At 50.2% G+C, this 15,119-nt stretch overlaps 1 protein-coding gene across 1 annotated transcript in view; it reads right to left on the bottom strand.

Annotated features, from left to right (window-relative positions):
- The window catches only part of LOC135808850 (uncharacterized), a 29,087-nt gene that overhangs the window by 9,423 nt on the left and 4,545 nt on the right, over positions 1 to 15,119 (bottom strand). The window contains exons 4-14 of the mRNA XM_065322083.1: positions 10,794 to 10,970; positions 10,361 to 10,489; positions 9,644 to 9,748; positions 8,890 to 9,168; positions 8,259 to 8,391; positions 6,150 to 7,332; positions 5,506 to 5,898; positions 4,663 to 4,875; positions 3,902 to 4,023; positions 1,577 to 3,131; positions 327 to 1,065 (exon numbers count right to left, since the gene is read on the bottom strand). Of these exons, the coding sequence (XP_065178155.1) occupies positions 327 to 1,065; positions 1,577 to 3,131; positions 3,902 to 4,023; positions 4,663 to 4,875; positions 5,506 to 5,898; positions 6,150 to 7,332; positions 8,259 to 8,391; positions 8,890 to 9,168; positions 9,644 to 9,748; positions 10,361 to 10,489; positions 10,794 to 10,970 (5,028 nt within the window). The remainder of the gene's footprint in view (positions 1 to 326; positions 1,066 to 1,576; positions 3,132 to 3,901; positions 4,024 to 4,662; positions 4,876 to 5,505; positions 5,899 to 6,149; positions 7,333 to 8,258; positions 8,392 to 8,889; positions 9,169 to 9,643; positions 9,749 to 10,360; positions 10,490 to 10,793; positions 10,971 to 15,119) is intronic.

The raw sequence follows: 15,119 nt of genomic DNA, 5'->3' as shown, positions 1-15,119 counted from the left end.
GCCTATTGCATATTCAGCCGAGCACAATCTTCATCGTAGCTACGTGTATAAAGAAATGCACCCACGGAATAAGAACGCTAACTCGAAAAGACAGGCCATTGATCCATCAGTTCCTCTTCCCAAATCCCACAGAAAGGTGTATCTCCATTGAGGCTAAATGACGGAGACACTGCCTCATGGTACTTGACAAGTATAACAATAGCTGCCATTCCAATATTGATTGAAACATGGAATTGAGGAACACACAGGCCATTATATGATGGAATGGGGTGTTGGCCAGGGAGTACTAACAACCGTTTTTTTGGTGCTCTCTGGTGTTGACTTACCAAGACCAATCTGGTAGTATTTGACTCCGGACATGTGCGGTGCTTTGCCATGTGCTTCTACATCGGAGAAGGCCTGCCAGGACACAGGCAGTTCTGCAGTACTGCTGGAGAATGACGGTGCTGTGCAGTTAGACTGGAGAACAGCCTGACCACCAGCCCACACACATCCACCGACGGGTGTCTTGCTGTCGAGAACAAAACCGTCGCTGCAGGATGCAATTCCCGGCAGTGATTCATTGTGCAGTTCATGATGCACAGTTGTGGCTGGTGCCGATATACACACGTAATAGCGCTGTCCTTCAACCAGACCAGCAACATCGGCATGGAGAACAGTGCCCTTGACACTTCCACATGCCTTGGTGCTCCCGTGTGTGCATGGCAGGAATAGACGGCGGTCTGACAACGACCAACTCACTTCGGGATAGTGCACCGAGGGCCATGAGGCAGCTATGCGTGTTGCCACTGGCGAGTACTGGATATCCGTGGACAGCTGGTACTGCTGCTCGACGAGTCGCCAATCAGAGCTTACACTGGGCAATGGCTGACGAACTGGCAGTGGAGTAAGATCATACACTGTGGGCTTGATTAATGTGTCGGTGCGCTTCACCACCTTGCCATCATCCATGACCCATAGAACCGGCGTGTGTGCCATTACAAAATATCCATCAGCAACATGAGCACGGACAGTGGCAGATGCTTGGTGATAGGCCGCCAGAGGCTCCCGTAGGCGGATAAAGCCCTAAACAACCAGGCAAAGCATAGCAGCAGCAGCAGCAGCAGCAGCAGCAGCAGCAGCAGCAGCAGCAGCCACAGGGTGACCAGTGATTCAGGTGCATAGTACAGTGCAGTACTGCCGTCTCCTAGCTTGTTCCAGGATAGCTTTGTTTGTGTGGTATCAGAATGGAGAACATGATGTGTTCACTTCCCAAGGCACTGCATGTGTATAGTATAACTTGCTAGGATCAATAATTGCAGTGTGGATGAGTGGAATGTGCACACACACACGCATGCACACACGCATGCACACACGCATGCACACAGATGAACAGCAGTGCACCGTCCTTATACTATAGCACAGCCACCATTATCCATCTTCACTCAGGCTAGATCCGTATGGAAAATACATTATACTCAGGGTTCAGGAGCTAATAGTGCACGGCATCATGCTGCCTGGCTAACACATGTCTGCATCACTATCTACATGTACGGATAGTGCACGTTATGCAAAGCACACAGCAGTGTTCACATACCGGATTGCCAACAATTGACCAGGGAAGCAGTAGCTCTTCACCAGCACTCTTCTCGCTAGTTCCAATTGACACTTGGTAATAGTCTACAAATGCCATGTCACCGGATGTGTTGAACAAGTCCCAGCTAACTTGCACCGTCAATGCTGAGGCGTTGTACACGGCCCGCATGGATCCAGGCCTAGTTGGTCCAGAGACGAGGAATCCGTCCGATAGTTTATCTCCGTAGCAGGCGTTTGCATTGCAGAGACGCAAGACTGAGCGATAGCGATTGCCGGCGATCAGTACATGTCTTTGCGTGGACGCTCCTGTGCTGGAGATTGGCTTGAAGTCGGTCAGGTCCATTTGTACAGGTGTTAGCTGCTGCAGCTTCCAGAACACACGGCTTACATGCAGACCACTGGGTACTTGCCAATTTACACCCACAGTCTGCTGGGAAATCTGTGTGTCTATGTCAACACTTGAATGGCCATCCCGCACACTGGCCGCAGCAAACATCGACTCAGTGTCCCCGAGGATGCGACAGCCATCCGATGAGACCACAATGGAGCCGACAGCGTTCCATGCCTTGATGACGGTGTAGTATGTAGAGTCAGTCTGCAGTGTTACGTTGGATACGTTCAGCATAACTGAGAGTTGCTGCGGAGCTGGAACTGGTCTGAACTGAACAACATCATCAGCCTGTGGCCTGGAGCCTAGACCAATGGCATACGCAATGGCATGAGATGCGTGGGTGAAACCATGCCAGCGAGCATTCCACGCTGGACCGGTCATGCATAGATCAACATCCTGGGAAGCAAAGTCCAGACCAGAGCGATGCTCAACGGCGGCTGGTGATGGTGCAGTGTCTAGCACCATGCCCGCTGATGGCATGCCTGCAATATAGCTAAACTGGGCCTGCACTGTCGATGAGAGTCCGGCAGCGTTTGTTGCATGTAGCGTCACATAGTACAGACGACCGGAGTGGAGCTGGGATGAGAGGTCGGAGGCACGGATTTCAGAGCACATTAGTCTGGCTGTGGTACATGAGGGCGACGAGGTCCATTGTGTGAACGCCATAACGCGATCATCCATTGGAGTCTCTCCCACAGCCAATGAATAGGATATCGGTGTGAAGAAGTCAGCATCCAGGGACGCATTGAATGGGATGACTGATCTGAGAACACCAGCAGAATGATCCCAGACAACAGTGAGTGATGCGTTGAAGATCGGTGGTGTTGCATCGATGTAGATTGGGCCAACTGTGATCTCCGTTTCTTGCAGTGCATTGTTCTGACCTGTTATGTGCACGTAGACACTTTTGCCTTGCTCTAGACCACTTGTATACTTGCCAAAGAGTGCCGTGCGACGATTCAGTTGAGTTTCAAATGTAGCGACAGTAACTCCCAGAGAGCTATCTGGAAGGGTGCTCACAGTGATAGTGTGTCCTCTCATGCCACTCTCAATGTCTGAGCTTTGCCAGGACAGGAGCATGGCGTTTGGCGTGACCAGGAAAAGCTCGAATGTAGCGTTGGCAGCATCCATGCACCAGGAGTTAGGTACGGTGTGTATGCTCCCACTGCACAGCCGCATAACATAACACAACACAACACAAACAAGGATGAGACTGATGCTGCTCAGTGCAGCAACATGGTACTTAACTACTTCTCCGAATACATCAACTCCGCAATGGCATGCTTCGTGTGCCTTAGCACCAGTCCAATGTGCCACTAAAATCTGACATAGCCTGCTAGTGGGCGCAACCTAACTACTCACCAAGCTGTCATGTGACATCAACTCCTATGATCTTCTCAATGATAAGTATCATGCATGACACTGTGCCTGTTCATATGCCGCAATCTATATGTACTAGCACCACTATACCTGTGGGGGGGGGGGGGGGGAGTACTCAGCTAACGTTCAGCTACCATGTCACACTATCCAAGTTTACACAAAGAGGGTCAATAGAGATGTGATTGGTAAGCAGGACAGGAACGCATACACGTATAGACCACTCTAGACCACTCTAGACCACTCTAGACTACTCTAGACTACTCTAGACCACTCTAGACCACTCTAGACCACTCTCACTACATTCACTGTGAGTACATGGAATAGAGTACGCAGATGCTCTGCGTATGGGTTCAGGGCAAAGCAATTTGTTGTTTGCGCCATTTCAACGTCAAGATATGCGTGATGTTAAAGGCCGTACAGATGCAGCACACGACTGCATTGTCAAATCGTGGATTCCATAACTCATGCAAATATGTGAACGCCGAATTCCGCCTTCCCAAACTCATTTTGAGTTGCACACTTTGACTTATGAACACCGATACTACCAGTACATACCGTCTAGTTCTGTGGACGGGAACAGTCCGGATCTTGTCTGGATTGAGTGCAGCGCGTGCCACACATGCTGTCGATGGCATGTCTACCAACGCTCTGCGATGATCAGTGTCCATATACCACACCTATGAACACCAGAATACAACAATAATATACATGTACATTGCCATTTTTTAAACAATAACATTCCCTTGGTGCAATCAAACAAGGACAGCAAGCCAATGGAACGTTCTAATTAATCATGCCGAACAGTTACATACTTATTCGGTGTTTATTCTTCGTGTGTGGCACTTTCAGAATTATTACATTTGCTGTGCTTTAAAAGTGGAATGACACACCACGACCCTCATCTTCCACTGCGGCCCCACGCCCCCCCCCCCCCCCCCTGACCACAATTTACCCAGTTTTCTCTTTCCTCCAAACAAGATATTGGACTGGGATTTTAATGAATAATAACAATAATGATGCGCTCAAGTGCCGCACCATCAGCTCAAAGTTTAGACCAAGTCAATACAATGTAGGCAAGATGAGGCGAGTGCCATATTTGACGCGGCATATTTTCTTTGCAAAGATCTATCCTGCAGCGAATGCTGCCAGTAACTCACTTGACCGATCACAGTGAAAACGACATTTAGCAAGTAGAAGTGTAAGCAGAGTGTCACTTCCACACTCAGTTGATACTGGTTGCACAATGGACAGTATCGTAAGCAGCCACGGCACAGCAGTAGAAACTAGAAACGGCCAGTAGACACTGGACAACTCACCTGGCCAAGCGTGTCTTTTGCAATGCCAGCTATGGTCTTGGTGTTGTTGACGATCACCTGCTCAACGACCGGTGCCGTCGTGTCAATGGTGACGCCGTCCGAACATACCGGTGCTGAGATGAGATAGGCGTTGTTGACAGCCACCACAGTGACATAGTATGTACCCGGTGCAGCATGGACCACAAAGTTATCAGTGCGCGTGGTGTTAGTGACCTGCATACACATATACATGTAGCACAACACGACCACAGTACAGCAGTGAATCAGGCACACTCCGGGCAAATTCCCGGATATCCACACACCTGCTGAAACGTCATTAATCAGCCTGGCCCTCAAGCAGCACCACAAACGCTCTCCATTAGGAAGTTCTGGTTAAGAATCTGATTTGAGCGCACAGGCTTGTATGATCAAACACCCCTCTTGGACACAGTATGGAATATTGTATTGATTAGTGTGATTGCAGACCCTACTACCGAGAAAAACAGAGTCCACAGATATTTCTATTTCATCAGAACTGTGCTTCATTCCACTAGGCACTGAAAATTGCTTGCCATGGCAGTCTAGTGCCAGCTCATAGAGTGTTAGTGCAAGTGAGGGAGAAGTTCTGATTGAAGTAAAACCTAGCTGCCAATGGCACCACACGGACAAGACAATCGCCTGTCCCAGGGGACCGTCAACAGAACCAGGACTTCCAGTAACTTATTCCTTGACGAGGGGTCCCAACACCTGCGGAAATTATTTAGTGGCACGTCGACTCTGGCACGTATCACAGTACAGGGTATTTACAAGCAACATGACTTATCTAGTTCCTGCACCAGATGCATTCACGAGCAGCCAGCTTACCATCGACTGTGGTGGGTGCGTGAAGTTTCCAGCAGTCAGGCAGCTGCTGCCAACATACACCTGGTAGTAGTTGATAGCGGAGACATCGTCGACAAAGCCAGACCAGGAGTGTGGATGGTATAGGATAGTCTGGAAGTTGACGTCATGCCGACCGGGTGCCTCATCAACCACCACACCACCGTAGGGTGGAGACACGTCCACGGTGAACTGCAACATTCTGCTTGTCTGCAGACCGGCATTGTTTGTCGACACAATGGTCAAGAAGTAGTCGTGGTCCTGACGCAGGCTCTGGCGTGGCAAGGAGGCGAGCGATACGCTGTAGCGTGTCGATTGGCAGGGCGCATTGAGAGGCTGGGCGCAGATGCAAGATGGAGGTGAGCAGGAGCTGACATTCTGTACACATCAACAGATTGGCGGCGTTGACAATAACAATCACACACTCAATGCACCCACTGACCATTTCACAGGCCGCTTCAATGTTCAAGAAATCTAAAAGGAAAGGAAAGAGCCCGTCCTACTTGAAGTACATGCCTACATACTGCTAGTTAGTACATTCCAGCACACTGCTTCAGTGAGTGCAAGGTGGCAACTCCTATGGACTATCAGAGGGAACGCACATAGCGCACAGTGTACGTAGCACTTACATTGCGTATATTGACCATTCCCTGCCCAATGTCGTCACCAGACCGTGCTGTGCCTATCGACCATCGCAGCGACTGCAGACCGCTATGCTCGTCCTGCGATTCAAACTCAAACGCAAGTTTGGTCAAATCTTCCGTGTTGAAGAGATTGGTACGCTCCGTGTTCACAATAAGAGTGAGGCCGGCCAGTGCAGGAGGTGTGGAATCCGTGCGAAACACCACATAGTCCATGGCAGTTTGGTTGTGCAGGTCGTAAGCAAGCAACCACACTACCACTGTGTCAGAGTCCTTGCGGCTGACGGGTAGAGTCAGATTGCTGACCGCCGTGCTCGTTGAGCGTTTAAAGGCGCTCATGTCCGGCGCGATCATGATACTGGCTGGATTCACCACGGCTGCATAGTATATTTCAACTATGCCTTCAGAACTTCTCCTGCCATCGCGAGGCAACGGACCGGACAACGGCTGGTCGTAAGCGTCCAGTATAGGGCTCTGGAACTTACACAGCCCGAGCATGAAGTTGTTTTTCCGCATCAGTGTATTGTAGAAATGTCCGGACGCTGTGATGCTTATGTCGTCGTGCGTGTTCGGCTGCCACGCAACAGTTTGCCCATCGATCTGACTAGCGTATGCGGAGGCAATGCGTATTGGCTGTGCACTGTCTATGCGGATGCTTGACTGTGTGTCGGAGATCAGCGAACGTCGTGCATACTGAACATTACCAGCGATATCCTCAACACCCAGCACAAACGAGTAGGCATCATCTCCACCCGGGAGTGCTGTATCTACTGATAGGATGGGCTGCGTTGACGCTCCGGGAATCTCTGCTAGCCTCACATTGCTTGCTGCTTTTTCGCATACGGTACGGCTGGCTGTTACTTCCAGTGTATGCCTCTCCAGTGTGTACATCTTGATAGGGTTGGACGAGGGTGATTCAAACCATCCGCCAAACGTGACAGTGATGTTTGAATCACGTGTGATGGGACTGCCCACGTTGAGTATGTCCTCGCCAGCGCTACACCGCTGCGTCCCACCGACGGAACAGTGGACTGGAGGCTGGAAGTCAAACACAATGTTCGTGACTTCAGTGCGTGTTGCTCCACGGTAGAAGTGTCGCTCGGGCATGGACGTGTCAAAGTTCTGCAGGGTCAGGTACCCTCCATTGGACACGGACACATTCAGCTGGTATCTGAAAGCAGTCAGACAGGACATTCGGAATATGCAATGCTAGTATGAATGCATGGCTGTGCTAGCCTGGGCTGACAGACCAGCTACATAAACAATTACTTGAATACCATGCTGCTGGGATTTTGCATCCCAAACATACCACGATCACTCGCAATGTAGTCTTGAGTAATTCACTACTAGTCCCGGAAGCTCTCAAATCTCACCCATACGAATAACTGTAACAAAACAACTGAGGCGTTCTCCACTGTAGCTACACTAGTATGTTGACACAAACACACTTCATATGACTTTGGTCCCATTCTGTTCAGTTGCAGCTACATCAATTGGCTACAATTCAATTTTCAACTGTTAGTACTACATGTACTTGCTATATTATGATCAGATTACTCGAAAACATCGAGAATTGACCGGAACACTCACACAGGATACACCTTAAACTGACCGATAGAATGTGACCAAATCAGTTTGGAAAACACTGATATTTAAATACTTGTACCTGACAAACTGTGTGTGTGTGAATAATGGCATCAAATCCTGCCCAACCCTGGCTCTGTAGCGTTTACCATGCTAGGTTTAGCACACCTACTAGTACTTCGAAGTACGTGTGAGCTATCACGGCTAGCCTAGTGTCACAGGCCATGGCTGCAATGGTCAGTTAACAGTGTGAGTCTTGGCTAGAAGAAATGGTGAGAACAAGGCCACGGAGACAAGGTGGATTTTGGAAGGTGTCGCACACTCCTTCCCCACACTCTTAGAAGTACATGTTAATGCACACAAATGAGAGTTGTAAATGTGCAAACAAATCACACCCAACAAGGACCTAGGCGGGCTGATCTTGGGTGAAGACAGCGGCGAACGTTGTTTAGTACTAACAGCCACACCATCACAACTGAGATAAAGCACAGCAGCAATGCGCCAAACACTTACACGTCTCGGTGCAGAGGCAGTGTAGACAGTGAGACATTGCCACTGCATGGCACTATGGCCACAGCGGGCGTATCACGCGACAGACTAACACCCGTGCAGTTCAGCTGACTCTCTTCAATACCTGTCGACGGAGCTGCAACAGGAAGAATGTGAAACAGACTACAGTCAAGGCAAGTGCCTCAACTTGCTCAAGTGCCAGTGCTGTCTGCCCCCCCCCCCCCCCCCTGCTATTGAGTCCCACACTTTGCCGTAATCATGAGTAGCTTCTTCACAAGGATTTCACAGATCTAAGACTGCAGGCTAGAGCATGCATGACCACTGATCCAACCTGATGCATTTTTAAAGTACTGTTCGCCTTGCAGCACACGGCCTCTCCACCACTTCATACAGCCCAGCCCATGTGATACCCTCCTGGCTATAGAGCTCAATCTACTATTGCGGACATTGAAATCCGGTGGAATGACCGGGGCCGTTACTGCCTTAGCGTGTTCACGCACTGTAGTTCACGTAAACACTGCAAACATGAACCAGCAGTGCTCACAGCTGCAAAGCCAGCGCCCTGTGGCCGCTTGACTTCTCAACAAAGTTCAATGGCCACAACAGTAGTATTCAACTTTGTCTATAGACATACCTGATGCACGTGTTAACTTGCCGGACACGTGTGTTGCCACGACACCCACCGAGTAGCCAGACCTGACTATGTACGCTGGCAGAGGCATGGGGCTTGGTGAAATGAAGGACACGTCCCACTGCAAGCTGAGTAGTGATAGCTGGACATTGCTGTAGAAGGTCGTTGGCGATTGTGCCATGCCGCCGCTGCTGCTGGCGACACTGCATGTAGTCTGCTGACGATTACCACCGCCATTGTCCACTAGCTCCACTGAACATGACAGATCTGACACGGCCGTAACTGAGGACAGAATTGAAGAGAAGGGCACATCAAAATGAAGGTTTGACCGCACAGTATGGAAAGTTCCTCAGCTCGTGGAGCATAATCTATAATAGACACTATACAGGGAATCTGATAAAACATACCTGTTCCATGCACGCGCTCATTGTCATAGAGCAAACTTGCCATTCCTTTTTGCCATTTGTTTCTTTGGTTGGCTCTAGTGTGCGATTTTGTTTGTGTTTGAGTTGCGTGAGAAGGACACAGTGTGAGATATCGAGCCACCTGAATTTGCATTCCGTGCTACCCATTATACTGGAGGTGTATGGGAAGGCAGCTTGTGGGAAATGTGGCATCCGATTACCAGACTCAAAATACAACGGTCTACTAGGATAACACAGGGATAGCAGGTAAATCCCTTGCCAATGACATACATTCAAGACATCTCAGAGTGTTGTTGACTTTGTCCAGCAGGCTGCTGCTACAGTGTACTCACTTGTCAAGCAGCTTTCCCCTGTAAAGCCTGCCGAGCAGTTGCAGGTGTCAGTTCTACCAGGACACTGACCAGGGTAGCAGAACTGCCGTTGCCACGAACAGATAGCTGAACAATGCACACAGTAGAGAATGCAGAACATAGAACACTTCTGTCACACACGCACACACATGCACACCTACCAAGCCATAAGTCGGAGTGGTGCTCGACACCAATACTACATATACTGCCCAAGAGTATGTAGCTCTGCCATATCAGGTCTCTGATGGCATAGTACCACACTAAGTGGGGAAGACTGCTTCAAGCATGCTTCATTAAAATCTGTCTAAAAGCCGCCCTCTCAAATGACCTCCAAAAGGTAGTGGTCATCACGCAGGTGACTAAGTCCCTTTACCCAGGGTAACTCAGTGACTGGAAATGATACCCATTGGTCCTGATACCCATTGGTCCTGGTCATTGTACGAATGATACCCATTGCATTGGTCCTGATACCCATTGCCATTGGTCCTGGTCATTGTAGGGGTGCTCTGGTACAGGTGATCATGCATGCACCTCATCAGAGTAGGTCAACTTGACAGGGTGTGCTACGTTGCGGCTTCGCAGTGTATATGTATCTGACATGTTACTACCCCGCAGATGAATCAGCAGAGCGCACCGCACTCACTGACTTAGAACAGTGGTACACACAGTGTGAACACAGGTCTCGGCGTTATGACTCACCGTCGCACGTGCGGTTCGTGTTCACGTAGGCACTGCTCAGTCCTGGGTAGGTAGAATCGCATTCGTCGCACCATTGGTCGTTTCCGTCAGTACACCTCAGCTCTTTGCAGTTGCTGATGGCCGTACACTCTGTATAGTGGACAGAACACACAAGGTGCGGTGGATAGGAATTTCACTTCAAATCAGACACACTGACCGGTTACTGTACACGATCATGCAACGCACCAACGCACCAATGTATGAACGCACCAATGTATGAACGCACCAATGTATGAACGCACCAATGTATGAACGCACCAATGTACAAACGCACCAATGTACGAACGCACCAATGATTATGTACAAACGCACCAATGTACGAACACACCAATGTACGAACGCACTATTGCTCCTGCATACATGTACGGGTATCCATTGCAATGCATGTCCTTACTAGTACATGTGGGCAGTGTTCCACTCCACAGCCCCGTGTTCAAGCATGTCCTACTGGCTGATCCAGCCGACAGGTAATAGGAGTCATCACATGAGTAGGTCACTGTCTCGTTGAACAAGTACTGGCCACCGCCGCTAAAGCCACCATGGGTCGGTGCTGGGGGCTTCGTGCAGTTTACTACAGTAGACATTCATGTACACACACACACATATGCACACGCACAGACCCACACACCCACACACAGACACACACGTACGCACACATGCACGTGCACACACACATGCACACGCACACACACACACACATGCACACGCACAGACCCACACACAGACACACAGACACACACGTACACACACATGCACGTGCACACACACATGCACACGCACACACACACACACACACACAGACACACACAGACACACACGTACGCACACACACGTACGCATACACACGTACACACATACATACATACATACACACACATGCACACACACACACACACACACACACACACACACACACACACACATATGAACACACACACATGAACACAAGATGACAACAACAGCAATAATAACAGATACGAGAAAAGAATAATATTATTGTTGGTGCAGCGTTGCATCTTCAAAGCACCTTTGTATTGAAAAGCAATCCTGAGAGGCTAGTATTCAATCTTACACTGGAAGTGGGCGACAATCACATGCAAAGGCAAACAATGGAATTTTGCATGTAGCATCAGAGTCAATGAGAAATTGAAAACCACCAGAATTCAAGTTACTTGTACATGTATGTCATGAACTTGTGTGTGTACGTGTGTGTGTACGTGTGTGTGTGTGTGTGTGTGTGTATGTGTGTGTGTGCTTCCAGTGGAAGAGGAAGACAGTTTGAATTTTTTGAGCTCCTGTTTCTGAATCTCCAAAGAGTTTATACCAGCCCTAGGGCGGCCCAAAGGCCGCCCTAGGAAGTTTCACTAGTCCCCTACGTCGAGGTATAACAGTGTGGGCTTCAGGACGTGCGTTTGATGCCGTCACTCCACACTGTTCTCGTCGTAGAAGCCGCCGTCAGTTCTTGCCAAACGACGAACGGGAAAAATGTTGGCACGTAGAAACCGGAGAGGAGGAGAGAGGAGGTTGAGCATTGTGTCCTGGAATGTCCGCTCCTTGGTGGAGAGCGACGGCCCTGTCGAGACTGGAGCTGTTTCCCATCGTGTTGTGGAGGACAAGAAAATTCAAATTTGTCAACAGCAATTATTACGTTTGAGAGTTGATGTCGCTGGCCTACAGGAGACTCACTGGTTTGGCGAGGGTGTATATCCAGTCGAGGGAGCTGTTGTGCTGGCCTCAGGACGACCAGTCCCTCGCGATGACAATAATGCTGGCGAAATTTCTTTCCGTCGTGGCGAAGGTGTTTGTATTGTTTTGAACGGCGACGCGATCGAAGCGTGGCGTGCTGGCGGCTGTCAATGGACAGCCCACGGATCACGTTTGGTGTCAGCTCGACTACTATTTACTCTCCAGGACGGTGACAGCGTCTGGGTGACAGTGATGAGTGCGTATGCTCCAACTTTCAGTAGCTCGAAGACCCTGAAGGAGTCCTTCTATGGCGCCCTTCAACAAGCTATCACTGGCGTCCCAGCAACTGAACAGTACATCCTACTGGGAGATTTCAACGCGCGTGTGGGTACACGTTTACATGCTGACGATGACTGGAGTTACGTGCGTGGCCCGTTTGGACATGGAGTGGCAAATTCTTCTGGACAGGAGCTGATGAGTTTCTTGCTCACAAATGAGGCAATGATTTGTAATACTTGGTTCCAGAAAGAATACGACACACGATGGACTTGGCAACACCCCCGCACCAAAACACAGCATTGCATTGACTACGTCATTATTCCAAGAAATCACTGGCAACGATGTTTGGACTCACAGGTTATACACAGTGCTGAGTGTGGTACGGACCACGCAATGGTCGCCATGCGCTACCGGATCGGTTTTATTCAAAGGCACCGTAGACCAACTAAACATGGAGTGCCGAGGTTTGATGTCTCCAAGTTCCGTGATACACTGGCTCGGGGAAGAAACGTAGACTGCGAGTTGATCCGGGAATATCAGACCAAGACGGAGACAGTATTGAATGGGAAGTTATCATCACCCATCACCACTACTGGGGAGCATTGGCATGTTCTCCGTGACACGCTTACTGAAGCGGCAGGGGATGTCCTCGGCCGTAGCAAACGCAGGCAACCAGACTGGTACGTGGACAGCCGGGAAATCATCCAACCTCTACTTGCCAGACGGAACGAGTTGTACTCCCGATGGATCAAGACTGGCCAGTCCAACAATCCAGTACTGGTAGAATTCCGGAGGGCTCGAGGAGAGGCCCGCGCCGCTGTGCGAAGGGCGAAAAATGACTGGTTCGTGGCCAAGGCAGCGGAGTTGGAACAGTCACGTTTCAGCTCAGCCCACGTATGGTCTTGTATTCACGATATGCAGGCCGCACGGCAAGGCTTGCGCAGTAAGGCAACTGTGCCTATACGTGATCTGAACAACAACATATGCAAGTCTCGAGCAGAGCAGGGTACGCAGTGGCGACGGCACTTTGCCAACATACTTAATGTCGCGTCCGTGTTTGACCCAGAGGAGATTGATCAGCTAGAGGCCAGGGATCCAGTCCCAGAGCTCGATGACCTGCCAACTGCTGAGGAGCTACAGCGAGCTATAAGCAAACTACGCAATGGAAAGGCGGCCGGTGAGTCAGGCATCCTACCGGAGATGATCAAGTACAGTGGCCAGAGGTTCAGTGAGTCTCTGTTGGAACTCCTCCATCGCGTCTGGAATGATGGCACAGTACCGCAGGAATGGGTCGACTGTAATCTTATACCCATTCCCAAGAAAGGCGACCTGAGTCGCTGCGATAATTGGCGAGGCATTTCCCTCTTGGATGTTGCCGGTAAAGTACTTGCCCGCATTGTGCAGACTCGCCTGCAATCTATGGCTGAGTCCTTCTTACCAGACACTCAGTGTGGTTTTCGACGAGGGCGATCCTGTACGGATATGATATTTGTGGTCCGCCAGATGGTGGAGAAGGCATTTGAACATCGAGGGAAAGCTTTCCTCCTGTTCATCGACCTCCGCAAGGCTTATGACTCTGTCAGTCGGGATTGCCTGTGGCGCGTACTGGAGAAAGCTGGTGTTCCTCCCCGTCTCCTATCCATTGTTCAGTCCTTCCACACCTCTATGCAGGCTACAATTTGCGTTGATGGTGATAGACTCGATCCATTTGCTGTGAGGAATGGCCTCCGTCAAGGTTGCTCCATGGCTCCCACATTATTTAACATCTTCATGTGGGCAGTCTTCCAACGGTGGTATGCCCGCGTCGCAGATATCCCCGGAGCTGGTGTTCCGATTCATACTAATGCAAGGCAACGTCTGTTCTTCCGACGACACCGCACAGACACTAGACGTTCCATCCTTGACTGCCAATTTGCAGATGACTCTGCCCTGATGGCCACGCGTCGGGAGGCAATAGAGACTTGCCTAACGGCATTTGTTGAGGTGGCAGGTGCATTCGGTCTCAAAGTTAACCTAGAGAAAACCAAGCTCATGGTCACCGGTCATCATGTTACTGAAGAGGATGTGCGCCCGCTGATGTTGAATGGCCATGCGGTGGAGGTGGTCTCTGAGTTTCGCTACCTCGGAACTAATATCCACGCTGATGGCCGCTGCTCCCGGGATATCGAGTCCAGGATAGCTGCTGCATCACGTGCCTTTGGCGTTCTGAGTCGCCCAGTGTTTCGGGATAACAATCTAACGCTGGCCACCAAGCGAACAGTGTTTGAGGCGTGTGTGCTGAGCTTGCTGCTGTATGCGTCTGAGTGCTGGGTACCACTCCAAGCCGATATTGCCAAGCTGTCATCTTTTTACATGAGATGCCTCCGCACCATCATGGGTGTGTCACGCTCTGACGTCTGGGACTTCCACATCAGCAACACCACCATCCTGGAGCAGTGGAATGATGCCAGACCCCTGCCCATCAAGGACCGGATTGTGCAACGCCGTTTGGAATGGTTTGGCCACGTTATGCGCATGGATATGGAACGGACACCCCGGGTTGTTCTGTTCGGCTGCCGACCGGAGACCCGACCTGCATGCGGCCCACGAAAGCGCTGGCGAGACGCTCTGAGTCCGGATCTACAGCGATGTGACGTACAGGACTCTTGGCCAGAAGATACCCAGTCACGACCAGGGTGGAGGAACATCTACCGTGAGCTGGAACCAGCTTCGTCACCAGTGCGTAATGTGCAATGTCTTGTCTGCCGACGCGTAT

Source organism: Sycon ciliatum, chromosome 2 (genome assembly GCF_964019385.1).
Source record: "Sycon ciliatum chromosome 2, ocSycCili1.1, whole genome shotgun sequence".
Classification (NCBI taxonomy): domain Eukaryota; kingdom Metazoa; phylum Porifera; class Calcarea; order Leucosolenida; family Sycettidae; genus Sycon; species Sycon ciliatum.
The sequence above is the reverse complement of the archived record's forward strand: the minus strand, read 5'-3'. Positions and strand labels throughout refer to the sequence as shown.